This window comes from Asterias amurensis, chromosome 12, assembly GCF_032118995.1.
Source record: "Asterias amurensis chromosome 12, ASM3211899v1".
NCBI lineage: Eukaryota > Metazoa > Echinodermata > Asteroidea > Forcipulatida > Asteriidae > Asterias > Asterias amurensis.
Window position 1 is genome coordinate 17,486,636 of NC_092659.1, and position 22,888 is coordinate 17,509,523.

The 22,888-nt window shown below is 38.8% G+C and overlaps 2 protein-coding genes and 1 long non-coding RNA gene across 4 annotated transcripts; 2 read left to right on the forward strand and 1 right to left on the reverse strand.

The window, feature by feature from the left end:
- Positions 1–1,551: 1,551 nt before the first annotated feature.
- On the forward strand, positions 1,552–4,850 carry LOC139945307 (uncharacterized). Its single transcript, XR_011787069.1, has 3 exons — positions 1,552–1,696; positions 3,738–3,936; positions 4,204–4,850. It is a non-coding gene; the product is annotated as an uncharacterized lncRNA (long non-coding RNA).
- Positions 4,851–5,669: 819 nt separating this feature from the next.
- Positions 5,670–13,184, forward strand: LOC139944904 (N-acetyltaurine hydrolase-like). Of its 2 annotated transcripts, XR_011787034.1 has the most exons (9): positions 5,670–5,804; positions 7,960–8,018; positions 8,474–8,633; positions 9,471–9,655; positions 10,153–10,308; positions 10,942–11,106; positions 11,199–11,416; positions 11,899–12,166; positions 12,816–13,184. XR_011787034.1 is itself a non-coding variant. In XM_071942072.1 (8 exons), exons 2-8 carry the CDS (start codon positions 7,985–7,987, stop codon positions 12,031–12,033), a joined length of 1,053 nt encoding a protein of 350 aa, XP_071798173.1. In that variant the 5' UTR covers positions 5,670–5,804; positions 7,960–7,984; the 3' UTR covers positions 12,034–13,184. The 2 variants fall into 2 exon arrangements, 1 of the variants encoding a protein (XP_071798173.1); XM_071942072.1 differs by having other exon boundaries at positions 11,899–13,184.
- A 195-nt stretch (positions 13,185–13,379) lies between these two features.
- Positions 13,380–21,896, reverse strand: LOC139944903 (uncharacterized). The gene is made up of 8 exons (XM_071942071.1): positions 21,588–21,896; positions 19,846–19,942; positions 19,414–19,570; positions 18,726–18,911; positions 17,781–18,034; positions 16,726–16,947; positions 15,721–15,922; positions 13,380–15,128 (listed from the first exon to the last, which is right to left on the reverse strand). The coding sequence occupies exons 1-8, from the start codon at positions 21,696–21,698 to the stop codon at positions 14,969–14,971; spliced, it is 1,389 nt and encodes a 462-aa protein (XP_071798172.1). The 5' UTR covers positions 21,699–21,896; the 3' UTR covers positions 13,380–14,968.
- Between the last annotated feature and the right edge of the window lie 992 nt (positions 21,897–22,888).

Consider the following 22,888-nt stretch of genomic DNA (forward strand, 5'->3'; position numbering starts at 1 on the left):
TCTCATGAGACCAAAACTATTTTTAGCATGTAAAATCCCCTTAACCAGTTATGATATACCAAAACCAAAGCATAACTGGTTAATACGTTTTTAGATGCTAAAACCGAGACGAAAATTATTACTTTTACTCATTTCTCAAAAACTACAGCACCTCAGTAAGTAAAATTTCAAGGGAAGCTTTCTACTATCATAATCTTCAAACTGTGTAAGTTTAATGTATATCTGTGGACATTGTGTTTTTTTTGTTAGGAAAAAGTACATAATACCCTTTAATGTGCGATCTATATTTTATTCAAGATTACTATTGGAAATATTACTGGTATTGGTATGATAACTATAACATTTGTGGATTAATTCCGCTTTTGTTTTGTTTTTTTAAACCATCCTCCTCAGATATAATTTTTTTCTCTCATAATTTTCTTGTAGTAACCGATTGTTGGGTGGGTAAACTCAGGGGTTGACAACAGTGTGGGGTGACAGATTAAGCCCCTTTCGTACGAGAGCAATTTAAGCAAGGGTCCATTCTTAGTTGTACCATTGTTACAAACTTTTACAAATAATGTACCTCGTACATGCTACAATTAAGCAAGGGACCCCAGTTAAAATGCTGTCGTGTGAATAGCACTTTAGTATATGGATCCATTATAATATATAAACACAACACATGTTATTAGTGGTAGGTGGGTCCAGGGTACATCTATTTATCTGTTCAGATCATTAGAATAAAGAATTGTGCCCAAAACACAGTTATTTTACCTGTGATACAATTTTTGGAGGAAACTACCCCATGCATTATATCAGTCAACGAATCGATGTACATGTGCTATCAATAAAGTATTACACGTACTCCAAGTACAAATACTGTATAAACGGATTTCCGTCCAATAAAAACAACCCCTCTATGCGATGTATACATACACGTTCACTTCAAACTTTTCGGTTACAAAAACATATACTTCCACTAAACTATTGCATCAAAACATGATTGAAATTTCGGGCAAAATAACTTACAATAATAAGTTTGAAATGTGTTAGAAAAAAATATGTTTTTACGTTATACAACAATAAACTGTAATATTTTACAAGATTAACCTGCTTATTAATTGTTGTCCCTTTGATTATTGTTAATATTACAGCCGTTTTGGGATATTCAGCTGGGCTCATTATATCGGTTTCACTTTTGACAACTTTGGCCATTTTCGCCGAAACCACGGCTTCGGCTTTGCTTAGAATACGGCTTCATGCTTCATCATCTCGTCTGAAGCCCTAAGCGCGTACGCAAAGCATGCGTAATTGTAAAAACAACCACAGGGCCAGGCTAACCTGATGAGTCGAAGCATGGAGCCGAAGCCGTGGTTTCGAAAGGGGCCTTTGTTGGGCAAAGGTAATACTATAATGGCCCTTTTCAAAACCTGCTTTTATACACCCATAAATCAAGGTTACTGGATACTATAGGAAACGTGTTGTGTTTTGGGAGGGTATTTTATGACCCACAAGGTTAGGTCTGATTGAATAGAATCTTTTTACAGACTGTGTTGCGAGCAGGTTCAATGAGCGAGGACAGAAGAATGATGAAAAATAAACCATTGAGAGACTCTATTTTCTACAGTGTGTGTACTGCATGCCACCGTCGTACCGTCTGGTCCGGCCTATACATAATTTGTATAATTGATCATTTTGGCGCGTCTATTGGCAGGTAGGTTTAATTTTGTTTCTTCCCGAAATAAGACAAGTTTTAGCCAGTGGCATTGGGCTTCCGAGTCACGGTTATTCAGTTAAATTTTCAAAAATACAGGCATGGGCCATTGGCTTTTTGTCCTCGCTGATTTGTTTTGGTCTTGTATTTTGTACTTTTCTCTTCAAGTTGTTTTGCCGAATAAAATAATAATAATTTAATACACTTTGAGAACAAAGTATAATACTTTCAGGGCTTAAGCCTACTTGGGTTGTCAAACCGCACGCAATTACATTAAACAAAATTGTTGTCTGGTTTCAAATTGTCGTCAACATTAACTACATGGCTTCTACATGTGAAGACGGACTGAAACGGACTGAAAACAGTATTACGGCACCAGACTATTTCCCTATCTTTCTTTACTATACATATCTTTCTATTTGGTGCGGGGCATGGTGTATAGTACCCTCCCTCATAATGTTTCCATTGTTTACTTGGAATCCCCGGAATTCTTTAGAGGGTTTCAATAGGGGGGGGGGGGATTTTTATACAATAGCAACAAGTTGACTGTGTTAAAGTATAGAGCAAGTTTTTGCTCTGTGGTTAAAGTATGTGAGCATTATAGGGCAATACCCTCCGAGAGTATTATGCTGGGCATGGTATACACAGGAAACTAGAGGTGTATAGATATTAGTACACCCCACAAGGGAAACTGACCGAGTAACATCTTTAAATGATTTGGGGTTTGAACAAAGAAACATTTACTAGACGGGGACTCGAACCAACGACGTATCAAGTTACAAACATTATACTATACATACGGTCAAGATATACAACATTATAAAAAAAAAAATAAAAAAAAAAAAAAAAAAAATCACATTGTTATTATTTGTTATTTTGGAAAACTTTCATTGAATTTTCTTAGCTTGAAATTTCAGAATTATAGAGAAGGTGTGAAACAATAATTGTTTCTATCTCGCTGTGCTGTGACAAAATATTTCCCAGATTTGTTACTTCGTGTTCATTATTGGTATATACCCTCAGATTCTAGAGAATGCTTTTCTCCGGGCATTTATTTGTAATTACTCAAAATTATTGTAAGCATAAAACCTTATTGGTAGTGAGTAAATGGGGAGCTGTTGATAGTCTAAAACAATCGTGAGAAACGGCTCCCTCTGAAGTATAGTTTTGAAAAAGAGGTGTTTTCTCACTCAAATATTAAAGCAATTTTTAGCATAACTGAAAGCACACCAATTTTGTGCAATAAGGGTGTTTTTTCCTTAATTCTCTTGCAACTTCGGCGTCCAATTGAGTTAAAATGTTAACAGATTTTTTTTGTATGCATGTCGGAGAACACCAAGATACTGGTCTTTTACCAAAATAATACCAAAGGTGTCCACAGTGTCTTTATAGATTTTGTTTAAACATAAAACTTTGCGTTGGTTTTATAAACCAAAAATAGACAAAGTAAATGAAGTTGTTTTACCTGAGAGAAGACATAGAAAGCACATGTTGATTCGTCTCGTGCAGAATGAATAATGACTTTCTTTTCACCGTTGGTGGCGCGTGCCACGGTTCTTTGACCATAATTATTTGTATTCAGGTGAATGAATGTATTACGTAAGAGGTTTGTGCAGAAATAACAAAAAGGGCTGAAGTATGCTCTCGATTAAAACAAAATACCCCAGTTTAAGACTCTGGGCACCTTTGGTAATTGTCAAAGACCAGTCTTCTCACCAACATGCGTAAAGTAACAATTAAGATTGTGAAAATTTGGGCTCAATTGGTATTGACATTGCAAGGATAAAAACACCGTCCTTGTTGCATTACAATTGTTGTGTTTTCAGAAGTTTTTAATATTTGATTGAGAAATTACCTCTTTCTCAAAATCTCTCAATTGCTTGCAAGTACGTTTTAATGCTAACAATTATTTTGAGTAATTACCTGTAGTGTCCACTGCCTTTGAACTATTCGAAAAACCTTACCGCAAGTATACACTCTACAATGATATTTTTTGCTTGACCAAACCCAAAATCTCAGAGAAAATTTTATACTTTTACAGATAGAAACCTTCCTGGAGGAAAGCATGGTCTCCACATCAGTCGTTATGTTACTGGCAGCTTCTGCCCTCTTGGTGGGGGTGTTCAGCAAAGATGTAGCACCCCAACCCCCTAAGTACTGCGGGGAAGATTTCCTCAAAATTATCATCAAAGTATGTTCTGGACGGACGCACGGCGCGACAAAGGCCTTCACACCACAGGGTAATTTTTTCTGTTTTTTTTTTCCCATCAATTATTTGCAAAATACAATAATCATAATATCAGAGGCCGTCCAAAAAAATTTCATCAACTTCGACGACCAAATTCAAATTTTCATAAGTTTATTATTTTGTTCTTATGTTGAGATAGACCAAATGAGAAGACTGGTCTTTGACAATATTACCAAAGATGTCAAGCGGCTTTAAGAGCTTATACAAATAGTATTTTTTAATCAATTATTATTATTATTATCATCATCATTGTTTACAGATTTGGTATCGGTAGATGGCATTATGGAGACATGTTGCAAGAAAGGCTGCACTGAGGGGGACATCCGAGCTTCCGGTATTTGCTCCATGGATTCTTTGATGAGACAGAGAGACGAATTCTAAAACCACTTTGCCACCCCACCCCCCGCCCACAGCAACCCTATACTTGATGACAAGTCGTTAGCGCTGCCTGTTACAAACACACATTCTGCCGTTCATGCAACAGTCACAGTGCGATTATCGTTCATGCAACGGTCGTATGTATAACGCGTGGCAGCCGACATACTGGGATCGAGGATGTGTGTACCGTTCCCGTAACTAAAAGCTCAACAATTACCGACTTGATTTCAAGACTACAGAAACCCCGGCTTGCTATGTATGAGAAAGCCACGAGTTCCAATAACTCAATTGCCATTTTTTTTTGTGAACAACATACTCGTAATACACTCTCCTGACGATTTCTAGGGGGAGCTATTCGAAACGTTGAGACCAATTTAGGAACTCACTCCGCAGTAGTACAGTTAATAACGATCATTATGATAAGCCATAGTAGTAGCCAATGTCAAACTCTACCTGGCAAGTAGATACACACATGGTGTTATCGCATCCAAATATATAATTTGTATACTGTATTATTATTATAAGAAATCAAAAGCCAATAAGAAATTTGTAATAATAATAATAATGGTTTCGTTCTTGTTGTTGTTGTTGTAGAGCTGTTGTTGTTGTTGTTGTTTTTGTTGTTGTTGTTGTTACCCTGGACGGCCCCTGCCAATAAAGATTTAAGTCTACAAATTTAAAGGCAGTGGACACTATTGGTAATTACTCAAAATAGTTATTAGCACAAAACCTTGCTTAGTAACGATTAATGGGGAGAGGTTGATAAAAGTATAAAACATTGTGAGAAACGGCTCCCTCTGAAGTGACGTAGTTTTCGAGAAAGAAGTAATTTTCGAGACCTCAGGCTTCGAAATCATGCATCTGAAAGCACACTTCGTGTGACAAGGGTGTTTTTTCTTTCATAGATATCTCTCAACTTCGACGACCAATTGAGCTCAAAGTTTCACAGGTTTCTTATTTCATGCATACGTATGTTGAGATTCACCAAGTGAGAAGACTGGTCTTTGACAATTACCAATAGTACGTCCAGTGTCTTTAAAATAAAAACAAATTAATGACTAAAAATCCAGTCCACACCAAATTCAGTTTAGTTTGTTCTGTCTCTGTTAGTTCTGTTATATAGCACGGATAAATTTCGGATACATTTCTAAAAATAATATAAAAGAGTTTAATACAATGCAAATGTTGTCTTTTGTTTTTATGGATTTTATATACGAAAATCGACCTATTATAGACCCTACATTTTTAGTATCCTCTGTGCAGAAACACAAATTTTAATCGTTGTGGCCATATCAAAGCTTATAATGTTTTGGTAATCATGCACGTCTATCGATTGGTCTACCATGGTACACAACCTGTATCTAACTGTGTACATGACAAAACCAGCACTGCGCCAGTTCGACTCGTTGGGACCCCTGGAACTTTCCTAGTTAGTGGATCGACAGTTTACTCTATATCAAGTGTTCTCAAAACAACAGAAAGGTAGGTCATTAACACTATACATCAAATCCCATGTAACCACAGTCTATATACTATAACCATATCTTAACTAGGGATTAGGTGTGGCAAACCTTATTTTCTAAAGGCAGGGTATGGATAAAGGGTTTAGGAATACTTATGAAAATAGCGTGCAGTTCGTTGGAGAGATACTGCTTATAGAATTGTAAATGCCTCTGAAGAAGGTCCGTTTTAGATCGAAAACTGTCAAACCCTACTCATTAGTGCTAAACCAAAGACTTTCCAGGAATGCATGATATGTAAGGGGGCAGGGCAGATTTGCCTGAAAATTGACAACCATAAAACTGCATTAAGACACTGGACACTATTGGAAAATTGTCAAAGTCCAGTCTTCTCACTTGGTGTATCTCAACATAATTATGCATAAAACAACAAACCTGTGAAAATTTGAGCTCGATTGGTCATCGGATTTGCGAGATAACTATGAAAGAAAAAACACCCTTGTCACACGAAGTTGAGTGCTTTCAGATGCTTGATTTCGAGACCTCAAATTCTAAACCTGAGGTCTCGAAATCAAACTCGTGGAAAATAATTTCTTTCTCGAAAACTCCGTCACTTCAGAGGGAGCCGTTTCTCACAATGTTTTATACTATCAACCTCTCCCCATTAATCGTTACCAAGTGAGGTTTTATGCTAATAATTATTTTGATGTGTCCACCGCCCTTACGTAGGCCAACCAATGTCTAACTAGATAGTTAAAATGTCGCTATGTTCTTGCTCAGTTCTTTGTCCTACTTTTCCTCGCTGAAGTGCTCGAATTTTTCACATTGTGTGCGTGCCCAAAATGAGACTGATTCATGGGTGATTCATGGGTGATTCATTTTAAAGGATGGTTTTGTTTTACTGGTTCCATGCCGAGTAGGTTAAAATAAGTTTGTGTACAAATACGAGGAAATGTACAATGGTAGCTTTTGTTTGCTTGTAAAAATTACTTTAACTTTGAAAATGTCACTATGTTCTTGCTCAGTTCTTTGTCGCTGCTGTGCTCGAATTTTTCACACTGTGTGCGTGCCCAAAATAAGACTGAAACAATTTGTACTTATGGTGCCCAAAAGCATGGTTGCCCCGAAGAGAATGTGTGGTTTGTTTTCCAATTTTGTGGTATTCCTGTGTAACAACATACACGGTGTATTTTTTACTGTACAACAATTATTGCAAAATATCAACAGATTATATTGAAAGGGCACGTTCAAGTGCAACAATAGTTCAGGAAGCGATGTCCCTGCACTTGACTATACAAGGCCGATAGCAAACAACACAACCTTTTGCCCCTTCGGTTAAGGTCTATAGCGAACTCAAATCGAAATTCCCGAACACGCTGAAACACTAATAGCAGTTTTCATGATTTTGCTTGAGTTGCAAAAGTTATGCTATTGTGCCTGCCAAGTGGCGCGTTTCCCATTCTAGATGACAGACCTACCATAAGCGAAATTTAAAAGTGGCAAGGTTACCAAAAAAGCAGTGCACTGACACACTGTTCAATATAGTTGTGTGCGTAGCAATCATGTGCAAATAATTATGAATAGTAGACTTGACCCACACTTTAGTCCAAAGGTCATTACGTCCATGGTAATACAAAGTAATTTGTATAAAAGTAAACACGGAGATGTATAACCGAATACAACAGTAGGATTTGGACTTTATTGCTGATAACTTTAGGGAGGGGGGGGGTCAGGGGTCATCGAACTTCAGGCCTCTTTAAACGTTCATTAAAACATCCAAATGAACGGCTCGGTTTATAGCAACCCCATAATGCCCGGTTCATACTTCCTGCGAATGCAGTTGCGATACAAAATTTTGACGTTATACCGAACTTTTTGCGAATTTGTGACGTCAAAATTCGTCTCGCATTCGCATTTGCTGAAAATTATTGAACTGGGCTTGGGTCACAGTAAAGAGAAATCTTCTCCCACGTGAGACAGTGCCCTATATGGGTTCCCAAAGAATGCGTGAGCTAATATTGGTGTAATTTTGTAAATTTAACACAAGGTTAAATTTGATTATCTCTGATGCATGTTATTATATGTGTGACAATACCCATAGTGTTAAGTTTACCACCCCAGTTCTTACAGTTACAGTGCATATTTTGTTACAACTCCTTTTTTATTTTATTATGCAGAGTCGTTGGCGACTTTCTTTACAACATGGCGAGTAACCTGAGCGGGAAAATCCAGACGGGTATTTTACTTTCATCAGTATAATTGTATACTTTTGTTAAGGAACAATTGTTAAGGATGTACACTATAAACACCTGCGTTCATGTTTAGTCGTCTAAAATATTAAAGCACATGTAAAACTGACGTAACTGTTTTCTATTTGCCACTTTATAATAATGATGATGACCCAGTGGAAATGCTCTGCTGAATTGTATGAGCATTGACTATCCTATCCTACCATTACATGGTCGACACGAAATGTCTAGTTTTTGTTATTACTCTTCTTACACCACTATTAATTAAATGATACTTTCTTGTTGGTTTTTGATGTCATTGACCCATCCGAGCTGGGGTTGACCATGACTCATGAACATCTGAACATTGACTACAAATCCTACCATTACACGGTCACCACACAATATCTAGTTGTTGTTGTTATTCTTTTTACACCACTCTCTAAACCTTACTTTCTCTTAGTTCTGGGTGTCATTGATCCATCCGAGCTGGGGTTGACCATGACTCACGAACACCTCAACATTGACTACAATTCCTGTTTCAAACAACCACCAGAACAGTACAAGGACCATGTCGATCTTCCACTTACTATAGAACATCTATGGTGGATACATCACTACCCGTATGTAAAAAAAAAAAAAAAAAAAAAAAAAAAAAAAAAACTTTGAGAAAGACTCTGCTAGGACCGAACGTCAGGCCATTAATTATGAATGTTTGCATTTATACCATAGGTCATTTTATTTTTAGGCAGTTTGCAACAGCTAATTATATTTTCTGAAAACATTCATTGACTTTTAATAGTACTCAGTAAAATAAACCACAAGGGAAATTGACTACAGACAAAACTGGATTGGGACTTGGTTAAATAAACCACAAGGGAAACTGACTGTGTAGGTTTTTAATCAATTTGGGTTTGATTAAAGACAAAACTGGAGCGGGACTTGGTTAAATAAACCACAAGGGAAATTGACTGGGTAGGTTTTTAAACAATTTGGGTTCGATTTTAGACAAAACTGGAGCGGGGCTTGGTTAAATAAACCACAAGGGAAATTGACTGGGTAGGTTTTAAACAATTTGGGTTTGAACAAAGACAAAACTGAAGCTGGACATGAACCAATGACCTCTTTATGTATTCTTGAAAACGTGACCATACAATCCGCCAAAAATACATGGCTTTCGTAAAGTGAAAAGAATGAGGTTCATTTTGTTGTTATTACTCAATATTACTCTTTGTTGTTGAATATTACCGGAGACACTTTTGTTTGGAAGATTTGCAGGTATTGCAACTTGGGAACTTGAATGGTGTCTTTTATCAAATCTTTTTGCAAGGTGCGTTTGGATGATGTCTTCGTCCTATATTATCATTGAAGGATTGTTTTTCCAATTTTCTTCTTATTCAATAAAACCGAGAATGCCTTGTTTAAATTAATCTTGTTGCATTTCTTGCATTTCTTCCCAGGTATTCTTCAAAAGCCAACCTTGAGCTCAAGACAGTGCAGAATGACGTCAAAGATGAGCTTAAGTTTTACCATGCGCACGGAGGCAGGTCCATTGTGGATGCAACGAACATAGGGATTGGACGGAATTTGACTGAACTTGTGGAACTGTCCAATGCCAGCGGGGTTAACATAATTGCTGGAGGAGGTAAACTTTTCCCAGGAGCCTCTAATAAGTTTTAATAAAAAAAATTCATAACAAATATACCTGTAAGGTGAATAAACCTGCCAAAAGAACACCTTTTGTTATTGCCACAGACCAGTATTTTCACTTGGTGTATCCCAACATAGGCATAAAATAACAAAATAAATCTGTGAAAATTTGGACTCAACTGGCCAACGAATTTGCAAGAGAATAAAGAAAAAAACACAAAAACACCCTTGTTGCATAAAATGTGTGCGATTTAAGGTGCCCAATAAAAGGCCTCACGCCTGAAGTCTTTCAACATTTTGAGTGAGAAATTACCATTTACTCAAAAACTATATTATTAAAGGGAGCCGTTTCTCACAATGTTTTATACTATCAACAGCTCCCCATTGCTCAGTATTTTGTTCTGCTAATAATTATTTTGAGTAATAACCAATAGTGTCTAATGCCTTAAGGGTCATTTACTTTTATGTTGACCTTCGACCTTTTTCAACCAGGGTACTACTTGGGGTCAACTCATCCGCCGGAAATGAGCACCATGACCCAGGAAGAGCTTGTGAGTGGAATGGTGCATGAGGTCACAGAGGGGTCAGATGGCACAAAGCACAAGTGTGGACTCATCGGAGAAATTGGCTGCTCAAATGAAATCACTGGTAAGATTCGAAAACAGTGTTTTTGTTTCCTTTGTTTTTCAAATTCTGTTCGGTTTAGAACCATTCTTCCTGATGAATTCATAAAATCACATAAATCGGGTGGAACAACATGTAAGAACAAGGAGAAAAAACGATAGAGACCTCCTTAGACCCCTTACATTCGCAGCCATCTTTGATGAAACGTGCACACGTGAAAGGCTACCATTGGCTGAGAGTCATGCGAGTCACGCGAGAATCACGTGCAAAGATGGCGGTCATTGACGTCATATTATGCACAACCCATTGGTGGTTATGACACACCTTTCTTCGAAAGTGATTGTCACGTGTTGTAATTCTCGCGTTTTTTTTGTTGATTTGTTAACTTAAATTGTACATTCACATTTTATGGGTAAAATGTTACTTCCCCAAAAATATTGTTTACGTTTTTCATAAACTGAAGTATCGACAGAATAGCGCACGCGTGTACCTTATGGTTGGACCTACTTGGTCTTAGCAGTTTGATTACGCCAGTGTATTGAAAACATCTTGAAACCAACATACAAATATGCGAGTGACAAGTAATTTTACCCAGTTATATACTTAGTTGAGTACGTTCTGTTATAGAAATAATATTTTATGTATTTTTTTCTTCAGTTAATGAGAAAAAGGTTTTACAAGCAACTGGAGAGGCTCAGGCTCAACTAGGCTGCGCAGTGCTGATACACCCAGGAAGAAAACCCACATGTCCTGAAGAGTGTCTACGTGTGCTCCAAGAAGCTGGAGGGGAGGCTAGCAGGACCGTTATGTCCCATATTGATCGTAAGTTATACCCGTATTGATCATGCACACATCTAGTCTTACGTCAAGACGTAAATCATTTTTTCTTTCTATTTACAATTTACTTTAAATAGGTTGCCTTTTTAACCGTGATCAAGTCCTGGAATTTGCCGAAATGGGAGGCTACATCGAGTTCGATTTCTTCGGCACCGAGAATTCCTACTACCAGTACGATGCGTTGTTGGAGCTACCAAGTGATATCCAACGTATTCACCTAATCAAGACTCTAGTGGACGAGGGATTTGGGGACAAGGTTGTCATCTCACACGACATACACAGGAAAATGCAACTGGTACGTAGCATGTATATCACCTGTTAGACTGTACATAATCAGTTTGAATAAAGACATCGTTACTTTGTTCAAAAAAGGAAGGAACCCCCCTTTCAACAACAACATCGACAGCAAGAACATCATCATCAACAACAATGATAACGCCAATAACAACGACAGCGACAACGTCAGCGACAATAACAACGGCAACGACAAACACCCTTGCTGCACATATTAATCAGTGTGCTTTCAGACGCCTAAACAGGCTTCAGGCCTGAAGTTCTATATTGAGTAAGATATTACCTCTTTCTCAAAACCTGCGTCACTTCAGAGCAAGCCGTTAATCACAAGTTGTTATACTATCAGCTCTCCATTGCTCATTAGCAAGTTAGTTTTTTTATGCAAACAATTATTTTGAGTAATTACCAATAGTGTCCAGGGCCTTTAACCTAAATCCCCAAAGAAAAAAAAATGATACACAATTTGTTTACATTTGTTTACAGATGAAATACGGAGGTCACGGTTACTCCCACATCGTCATGAACGTGCTCCCCAGGATGCTGGTATGCGGTATATCACAAGAAAGCATTGACAAGATAACGGTGGGGAACCCACGAACCTGGCTAACATTCAAGTAACACACCATGAACGTGCTACCCAGGATGCTGGTATGCGGTATATCACAAGAAAGCATTGACAAGATCACGGTGGGGAACCCACGAACCTGGCTAACATTCAACTAACATCATAAACGTGCTACCCAGGATACTGGTATGCATGCGGTATATCACAAGAAAATTGACAAGATAACGGTGGGGAACCCACGAACATGGCTAAGGGTGCGTTCGTTTAGCTGCCCTGGGTCTACCCCGGTGTGTAGCGGTTTTTTTCCCCAGGACGAACGTAGGTAATTATCTGCACACGTTCGTCCTGAAAAAAAAACCCCGTCACACACCGGGGTCGACCCAGGGAAGCTAAACGAACGCACCCTAACATTCAAGTAACATATCATGAATGTGCTCCCCATGATGCTGGTATAAGGTATATCACAATAAAGCATTGACAAAATCATTCAATAACACATCATTTATGGAAACAACAGTGTGAGGGCCAGGTTGGTAGCTGGATGGACAGCCACAAAGTGGTATTTTACTTAAAGGAATGTTACAGAATTGGTTAGAAACAAAAATAGTGAATATCACAGATTTTCATAAAACTTACACGGTCTAATGATGATGATAGTTGAAATTATCCCTTGAAATATTTCTGTCTGAAATCATAATTTTGAAATTAATGAGAAATAAATAATCTAACTTCGCGCTTGGAGTTTATCGCTCAGTGAGCGTTTTATTCATTTTTATTTTGGCATCGATGCAATGCAAAGTTTGTAATCGGTTTTCACTATTCTCTCGTAACCCAGATGGCCGATCGATCTCAAACTTCTACAGGTTTGTCAGTTTATGATTACGGTGGATTACATTAAGTGCTTCCACTGCCAGCAACTGTTTTGTCAGCAAAAAACAATTCTGTAATGTTCCTAAGGACACAGTAAAGACACACTGTTGTGCCCAGTCAAGCAAAGACAAGATCACGATGGAGTACCCACGAACCGTGAGTTTAAACAGCATTATAATTGCTGCTAAGCAAATTGTCAGGAGGATTCCAGTCACATTATTGTTTATGAAATTGTGTCGGCTTAGCTAACTATTCTGGTAAGCATGAATAGCTGTACTAGGCTATTTTACGTGATTTATGAGCAGCTCAATTTTGCATTTGTTGGTAATTCATTAATATTAAGTATGTAACAAATAAATGAAAAAAATTAAATAAAAGGATGACAATTTCGTAATTATTAATTATTTTGTAAAACTTGTTGAGTTTTTGGAATTGGTGTTACTTTAAACTCATGTATTATTTGATGCCTAAACTTTTACTTTCCTCACAGTAGGGCTATACATGTACCTTATGAAGAAACAGACTCGACCACAATTTCTTTAAATAAAATAACATTAAATTTTATTCAATATAACGATACAGAATTAGTTTGCAACGATTTAGTTTTTAAAAGACAATTTCAATACCTTTAGTGTTTAGCTATTTTCTTTTTTTGAACAAATACTTATTATTTGTCGTTCGTCCAATTTGGAAAAGGAAACATTTGTTTAAAATGCGAGGTAATAATGAACGAAAAAACACCATTGTCACACGAAGTTGTGTGCTTTCAGATGCTTGATTTCGAGACCTCAAAATCTAATTCTGAGGTCTCGAAATCAAATTCGTGGAAAATAACTTCTTTCTCGGAAACTACGTCAATTCAGAGGGTGCCGTTTCTCACAATGTTTTATACTATCATTGATCAAACTCTCCCCATCACCTGTTACCAATTAAGGTTTTTAACTAATTTGAGTAAATACCAATAGTGTCCACTGCCTCTTTAAAGGATTTGGGTACTTTTTGTTACACAAAACACAATGTCCACAGATTTACATCAAACTTACACCGTTTGAAGATAATGATAGTAGAAAGCGTGCCTTAAAATATTAGTTGCTGAGGTGCTGTATTTTTTGAGAAATGAGTAAAACAATGTCATGAAAATACGTTTACGTGCTAAAATAATGTTCGTCTCATGATCACTGAGACGAAAATTATTTTCATGACATTGTTTTACTCATTATCTTCCAACGGTGAAAGTTTAGTGTAAATCTGTAGACATTGTGTTTTTTGTCCTACAAAAAGTTACATAGACCCTTTAAGCAGCTCTTTATGAACTTGGTTACTCGTTACCAAGTAAGGTTTTATGCTAATAATTATTTTGAGTAATTACCAATTATAGCGTCCACTGCCTTTAAAGCAATCGCACAACATCCGTTCTCAGTTGTGCACATGCTCAGAACTAAGTAAACAGATGGCATTTACGTGGTAAGTCTGCTGCCACCTAGCGTTTCAAAGTCCCCTATTCGATATATGGACTTGGAGTTATGGTCGCCTGAAGATCTGACGTAACATTGCGAGGCTCGTGAAAAACGCCAGAGACCCGCTGGTGTCGCATGCAATTATGTCCGCTATGTAATATTATAGGAGGACATTATAACAAGCTTAGTGCATGCCATGAATGAAATTTTCGGCCGTTGGGTATTCGCTGCAATCATAAAATACGTGAATAATTATGCTGCATACACGTAGGTGTTTAGTGCTTGCACGCTCGCTTATGCGCGCACATATGTACATGTACATGTCCACCGGATGGTTTTTGCATAGCCCCGGACACGATTGCATATGCAAAAGTGACCGGAGCGAACAGTATTACATGGCGGACACAATTGCATCTGACACCGGGCTCCAGCCGGCGTGTAGGTACATGTACCTTTGACCTACATTCATTTCACATAGAGATACGCAAGTCAAATTCTATATGGCGCACGTGATAGGAGTGTACTGTTTGGGCATCTATGGAAAGCTCATGTCACTGCACGTTTATCCAATGATATCATTCTATCCGATGGAATCACTGGATCTGAGTAGCAGGTTACTGTCTTTATCCTTTCGGATAAAGACAGGGGTCCAGTCCTAGAGTTACGGATGAGCTAGCGTTGCGTTAACATAGCACGGCACGGTAAACACAGTCCGTCCAGCTACCATCTCGGACACTGTGACGTAAAGGACGGTGGCCATAATAAGCGGTGTGAGCCCCATGATCAACCAGCAGACGACTGTTTCCAGTAGAAATAGTTTCCTAAAAAAATAAAATACAAATAAAGATTGATATGATAGCTATGGACGATCTAAGATAATAACTTTTTGTGACTTTTTCTGTGTCCTATTGATAGTAAGTTTGCACTGGACACTATTGGTAATGTTGTCAAAAGACCAGTCTTCTCACTTGTGTATATCAGCATATACAAACAAACCTGTGAAAATTAACGTTGAAGTTCCGAGAGAATAATGGAAGAAAAACACCCTTGCCGAACAAGTTGTGTGCTTTTCAGATGCCTGCAATTCGAGACCTCAGCTGATGTCTCTTATTCTATTCAAATAGTTTAGTGAGAAATACTTCTTTCTCAAAAACTCTTTACTTGTCTTGTGTCAATGTGTATTAGCAGAGTTCTTGTTTTTTGCGCCAGGAGTGTCATCGTTGACAGACATGGCGCATTAGACATGTTCATTATTATTATTATTATTCAGAGGGAGCTGTTTCTCACAATGTTTCATACCATCAACAGCTCCCCATTGCTCGTTACCATGTTCGTTTTTATGCAAAGAATTATTTTGAGTAATTACCAATATAGTGTCCAGTGCCTTTTGACAAAACCCGACAGAAAACTTACGGTGTTTTACTGATCCCGTTTTCTTGAAGCTGTAATCGTCTGAGGCGTAGATAGCACAAAGATGGTAGGAAAAACCCAACAGGGGGTAAGAAACAACCTCCAACTATTGCCAAATACAGGTTGACTTGAGGAACAGTTTCTTGCGAGAAAGTTTGGAGGAGTATAACTAAGGGGCGGAGAACTAGTCGTTTCCAGCTGAAATCTGTCAATAAGAATAATACAGTTGTAATTTAAAGACATTGGACACCTTTGGTAATTGTTAAAGACCAGTCTTCCCACTTGGTGTATCTCAACATTTGCATAAAATAATTGTGAAAATTTGAGGTCAGTTGGTCGTCGAAGTTGCGAAAGAATATTGGAAGAAAAAACGCCCTTCTCGCACAAGTTGTGTGCTTTAAGATGCTTGATTTTGACACCTCAAATTCAAGTTCTGAGGTAAACAAATCAAATTCAAATATTTAAAGGCAGTGGACACTATTGGTAATTGTCAGAGACTAGCCTTCACAGCTGATGTATCTCAACATATGCATGAAAGAAAAAACACCCTTGTCACACGAAGTTGTGTGCGTTTAGATGGTTGATTTCGAGACCTCAAGTTCTAAATCTGAGGTCTCGAAATCAAATTCGTGGAAAATTACTTCTTTTCCAAAAACTACGTTACCTCAGAGAGAGCTGTTTCTCACAATGTTTATACTATCAACAGCTCTCCATTTATCTTTAACAAGTGAAGTGTTGTTTGAAGCTTTGCATGGTGTACGTACAGAAATAAGAAGAAACTATGAATAAGACGTAAACTTGCGGGTACAACATGTGTAAATCTCTTTTAAGTGAGTGTAGGCTCTGACAAGAGACGGTTTTGTCTCGACGTTTCGAACAGCGATCTGCTCGTCTCCTGAAGACGGTGGATGGATGGACATGGATGGGCGCTATATGAATTTAAATTAGTATTGTGTTATTGAAAGTCGGATTTACAAACTAAAAAAAAAAAAAAAAGTCACAACGTACCATCAGTTGGTATATCAAGTTTCTCTTCCACGAACTGATACAAGGGGTTGTTGCAGAGAAGGATAATCTGTATAACATGCACCATCAGCAATGACGAACCGATGGTCTTGAAGGCACCATCTGGGAGCAACGTCAGAGCAGAGGCATTCCCGGTTGCGCTCACAGTCGACCCGTAGATAATGTAAACCGTAACGATAATAGGTAAGATTGCGACCGTGTTAACTGCAAGAATCATACAACAAATAAATCAATTGTATTCTGAGCTAATTTGGTCCCACTTCTTCGGAGTGCGCCCTCTTTTGAAGAATCATCCTCCTACATCCCACGCTACTTTCCCATGAGGGGGACAGAATCTCCGGCGTCAGAATTCCCTTGGACACCGGCTAGTCTTTAGTCAAGTCGTATTCTCGCGACGATATGCCTATGTGGAATTTTCGGAAGTAATTTTACGAGCATTATTTTATATAAACACTTAGGTGAGCTCCGGCAACACTAAATCATTTGGCACATTTTGGTTTATTTCTATGTTTTCTTTAAAACATGCCTCTGGGAGTCAAAGGTATTGATACCCCAGACTGGACCATTCTATTTATCTAAGAGGGTATTAGGTTCGAAGAGTTATGTTAGTTTTTGTTACTGATGTTATTATTGGTTTTTTTGTATGGGGGTGGGGGCTCGACATTTATTTTCACTCATAGGCCTATACTTTGGGCACACAATTGTAAAGCCTGATCTAACCCCTTGATAAAGTCGAGTCATCTCTTCTTTGTAGCAGACTTCCAGTAGATGTCTTGCAGAATTCCTGTTCTAGATTCTGAGGTTTCCAACGCCCCTTTCCTCTTCCAGTCAAACCCCTTTTTTGCTAGCTCGGAAGCCAGTAACTACTGGAACCTTTTTGTACCAAACAACTTCTCATCTTCCTTTTTTCACCCAGAGAACATACTTTTAATGATATTATTTCATGATTGTCACCTACATACCATGTTCCTCCTTTACTCACCCATCATCCATTTCGATTATGACTCAAACCCGTAAATGCAACAGTCGCGACTTACCTCCAGCCGTTAGGAGAACAGCCTTACCCGCACTTGACGGCTCTTTCATGTCCTGTTGTACCGTTGGAAACATAAAGTGGACACATGTTTGAGTTAAAATAATTCCAATGATTTCTGCATGGTGGAATATAGAGCTCTCTTCAGGAGTGTCGCCGTCGGTTGCACTGCCAGATTCTCCATCCGTTAAGATTAACCCGATGAAGATGCACGTAGCTGAAGCCATGTTGCATAAAAAGGACAGCAAGGAAAGTAGCCTGTAAGTAAAGGAAGAAAGTGGGTCCTGAAAAAGCACTGGGTCCAATTTCATAGAGCTGCTTATAAGCACAAAACCCTGCTTAAATGCACTCTATAGAATCCTTACTGCATGGGTATACATGTATTAAGCAAAATAATCCATGCTTAGTAAAATCAGAATACCGGCCAAGACTCCACTCAATTGTTATGCTAAGTAAACAATAGCTCAATAGTTGAAAAAAAATAGTTGATTGTAGCCCATACCTTAACGTGGCCTCCATGCCTTGTGTAGCTAGCGACTTGCATTAAAGGTAATTAAAGGTACACTATTGGTAATTGTCAAAGACCAGTGTTCTCACTTTTAGTGCATCTCAACATGCATAAAATAACAAACCTGTGAACATTTGAGCTCAATTGGTCATTTGAGTTGGGAAAAGTTATGAAAGAAAAAACACCCTTGTTGGACGAATTTGTGTGCTTTCAGATAGGAATAAAAGACTTCTAGCTAGAAGTCTTTTATTATTTTAGTGAGAAACTACCTCTATTTCAAAATCTATGCTACTTCAGAGGGAGCCGTTTCTCACAATATTAATTATACTATCAACAGCTCCCCAATGCTCGTTACCAAGTCAGTTTTTGTAGTTAATATTTGTTTTGAGTAATTACCAAACATATATACCTTCCCTTTAAAACAAAACGAAAACAACTTACCAAACATCTTTGGGTGTTTTCAGAAACGTAAGAAAGCAGGCTGCGATGCCTATCGCAAGGGGAAAATAGCAGAAGTAACCCCGGAGTGCCGGACCACCGATGATTATGATTAACTCGGAACCGGCCAGGGGTACTGAAGAACCGGACAAGAAGCAACAACAAACCATGAGAACATTCATAACAGCTCTGAAAAACAACAACAACAACAACAACAACACCCAAACCTTTAATAATAGCAATAAAAATTTTTTATATAGCGCAATTTATAATAAGAGTTTCTTCGGAACCCTGAAGGCGAGCAGAGATGTTCGGAAACGTCGAGACTACACCGACTCTTTTCAGAGTTTTACACATGGTTGTACCCGCAAGTTTACTATAAAAAAAAAGTTTCTTCCTATATTTCATCCACACATTGCAAAGCTCAAAACAATGCTTAATAAGAGTATTCGCTTTACATTAGTGCCCTGGTCACTGGGTCAATAAAATTTCTTTTAATTTTTCTCGGCTCCCTTGGGAGTATTACAGCCCGCGAGTATAGCTCAGACGGCTTGTTCAACCAATTTCAACCTCTACGCTCGCAGGGTATACATTTCATAAAAGATGGCGGTCAATACAAGGATTTTATATGCAACTTGTTGTCAATACATTATTTCAAAAACAAGTGAAAAACCGGTTATATAATTATTACCTTGTTCGGCTTCCGAATGCCTCGAAACCAATCGCCCCATACGGATGACGCTCAGTCGGATATTTCTTGCGAACCATGTTCCAGCAGCGTGCTAGAAGCACCATAGAAAATACAATCGCAGAATAGACGAGGCCACCAGTGACAACCCCAGGCCATCCTGTAAAATAAGAAATTAAATAATAATAAATATTTGCTTTTACCCATTTTTAGGCTACACCGATGTTTTTCAGCACTTTACTCATATACTGACCCGAGTTCTGTGAAAACCAAAAATAACAGGCATTACTTGAGTGGGATTCGAACCCACGACCCTTGTATAACGATCATCAATGACTCAGGTTCGTCGGATGAAGAGTGACTTGACTTCAGCACTGGACTAACAATTTCCTCTTCAAAAAGTTGTGAGATATTTAATTGACATGTTTGTTTTACCTGTGCTGACCACTACCAGTGACGTCACCATTGACCCATATCCACAGGTGCTTGCGCTCAGCGAGAAAACCGTCTGGGTTACACTTAACCCATCACCCTGGCAACAGAAACAACAAACCCACAGGGGTGGATTTCACAAAGGTAGTCCTAACTTAGGACTAGTCCAAGGCAATGCTAAGAGATAGGACCAGTCCTAAGGTAGGATGAGTTACTCGTCCTAACTTAGGACCAATCCCATCTCTTAGCATTGCCTAGGACTAGTCCTAAGTTAGGACTACCTTTGTGAAATCCATCCCTGGACACCTTTGGTAATTAATTATAAGACACCAACATTCTAACTTGGTGTAATCCAACATAAATGCATGAAGTAAAAAAATCTTTGAATAATTTGAGCTATGGAATAATTAAACTAAACTTACAATTAGGAAACCAAACAATTAAGTAGCACAAAATTATTCAAGGATGACCCCAAAGAAGGCAATGTATTTCCATCCGGGTCCTTAGAAGGGTCGAATAGATTGAGTATCGATGTTCAAACAGTTGGGGCTCACTATATAGCATAGGACTTCATCGCCGATGATGCAACTAGCATATAGGGCCAACCCACTTAACCCTTAGGGTGCACCCTGGCACTAAAACAGAGCGTCGAGCTCATTTTTTTGGAGGCCCTCAAAGTGTTCTATATTATTAGACAGAATGATTTGAGACCCCACAAAAAGGGGTTCATTCAGTGTACAAATTTTACAAAATTTTGACCTAAGGGGTTGTTGACTTCCAACTTGATGTATTTGCTCAAACAGTTGGGGCTCACTATAGCATAGGACTTCATCGCCGATGATGCAACTATCCCATAGTATATAGGGCCAACCCACTTACGGCCCTCAAAATATTGACAGAATGATTTGAATACCCACAAAAAGGGTTTCAGTGTACACATTTTGCCCAACTGTGACCAGGAGTTGTTGACTTCCCACTTGATGTTATTTGAATGACATTGGACCTAAAAATAAAATGTGTCCTATTTGCTGAGATGAGAGGAGTAGCGACATTTTTCAAGATCGATGCTCGGGACAATTGGAAATTTACACTGATGGTGGGGTTGTTTCGAACTGGAAGGGGGGGGGGGGGGGGGGGGGGTAACCCGCCGGGCTCAGGGACTCACCATATTAAAGACAGTGGACACTATTGGTAATTGTCAAAGACTAGTCTTCACAGTTAAAGTATCTCAACATATGCATAAAATAACAAACCTGTGAAAATTTAAGCTCGATCGGTCGTCGAATTTGCGAGATAATAATGAAAGAAGTTGTCACACGAAGTTGTGTGCTTTCTGATGCTTGATTTCGAGACCTCAAATACTAAACTTGAGGTCTCGAAATCAAATTCGTGGAAAATTACCTCTCTTGAAAACTACGTCACTTCAGAGGGAGCTGTTTCTCACAATGTTTTATACCATCTATCTCTCCCCATTTCTTGTAATCAAGAAAGATTTTATGATGATAAATATTTTGAGTAATTACCAATAGTGTCTACTGCCTTAAAAAATTTTTGTAAAAGTTTTGAATATTTTTAGCATTATTTTTGCACTGTATGCCACAGGAGCTTATTGAGTGGGTGGGGTGCACCCGTATCTACGGCAAATGGGGCTATAGGGCAAAACACAGTATTAACGAGTGAACACAGCGCCTGTATGACAGTGACAGGCTGGTTGTGGCTTAAAATCTCCAGCATTTCCCCCTTACCTTTGCTTTTAATTCACCACACTCATCATCTTGTTCTTGGTGCAATCGAGTTCGAGACGTTTTGCGTTCTAGCAGGCGTAATTCCTGCCCATCTGTGGCCTTGTCGGCCATGGTTGGTACACAGGGTGTGACCCGTTGGTCTATGCATGGGGTCCTTGCTCTATGGTCTAGCTATGCAAGGATGAAGGAAATTCCTGTGTGTGTAGTGATGCAGCCTTGAATCCTACCCCTTATCAGCCTCTTTGAGGTGTGGGGGACACAATGCTACGACACGGTTTGGATAAATCTGTCTGTATGCACAGAAAACCAACAGTAGTGCCCACCAAACAGTAAATACCTCATCAAAGGCACGTATCATTGATGGAATTTGTGCAGGGGTATGCGGGCGTATGAATAAATTTACTCTTTCAGAACCACTGGTGCAGGGCAGTGTATAAAATTGCGAACGTATACGGCTTCTGAACTGCTAACAAAAGTAGGCTAGACATTAGATAGCAGCTAGCACCTTGTGTAAACACAGCACGTTGTCGTGCAGTGCTTCGCTTTCATGAAAAGTGGAAGGTTATATTATTTATTAAAGACAGTGGACACTATTGGTAATTGTCAAAGACCAGTCTTCTCCCGTTGTGTATCTCAACATATGCACACAATAACCAACCTGTGAAAATTTCGAGACCTCAAATTCTAAATCCGAGGTCTCGAAATCAAACTCGTGGAAAATTGCTCCTTTTTCGAAAACTATGGCACTTCAGAGGGAGCCGTTTCTCACAATAATTTTGAGTAATTACCAAAAATATTAGTGTGACAGCATGTGCCGGTGTCGCATGCAATTATGTCCTCTATGCAATACTATCCGGAGGACATTATTGCATATGCAATATTGTCCGCCGGACGGTTTTGCATATGCAATCGTGTCCGCCCGGACGATGCTGCATAATGCAATTGTGTCCGCCCGGGCATATTGCATATGCAGTTGTGTCGCCCCCGTGCAAAACCGTCCTTGCAGTAAATTAAATGCCCTTGTTCGACGCAACTCGTTCGCTATTTTTTTTTACAAGCTGAGTGCATGTCATGAATGACATGGGAAATGTTCGGCCGTTGGGTATTCGCTGCAATCATAAAATACGTGAATATTCATGCTGCATATGTAGGTTCAGTGCATGCACGATCGCTACGCACGCACATACATGTACATGCACAGTCATGTACATGTCCACCGGTCGGTTCTTGCATATGCAAAAGTGTCCGGAACGGACAGTATTGCATGGCGGACACAATCGCATCTGACACCGGTTTAGCAG

Bases quoted from the DNA above. Each gene is read 5' to 3' on its own strand.
- LOC139944903 (XM_071942071.1), bottom strand. From the start codon at position 21,698: ATGGCCGACAAGGCCACAGATGGGCAGGAATTACGCCTGCTAGAACGC. The intron at 19,571-19,845 runs GTAAAACAAACA...CTTATTTTACAG, and splicing joins ACTGGTAGTGGTCAGCACAG to GATGGCCTGGGGTTGTCACT. The intron at 18,035-18,725 runs GTAAGTTGTTTT...CTTTACTTACAG, and splicing joins AAAACACCCAAAGATGTTTG to GCTACTTTCCTTGCTGTCCT.
- LOC139944904 (XM_071942072.1), top strand. From the start codon at position 7,985: ATGGCGAGTAACCTGAGCGGGAAAATCCAGACGG. The intron at 8,019-8,473 runs GTATTTTACTTT...ACTTTCTCTTAG, and splicing joins GAGCGGGAAAATCCAGACGG to TTCTGGGTGTCATTGATCCA. The intron at 11,107-11,198 runs GTAAGTTATACC...TACTTTAAATAG, and splicing joins CGTTATGTCCCATATTGATC to GTTGCCTTTTTAACCGTGAT.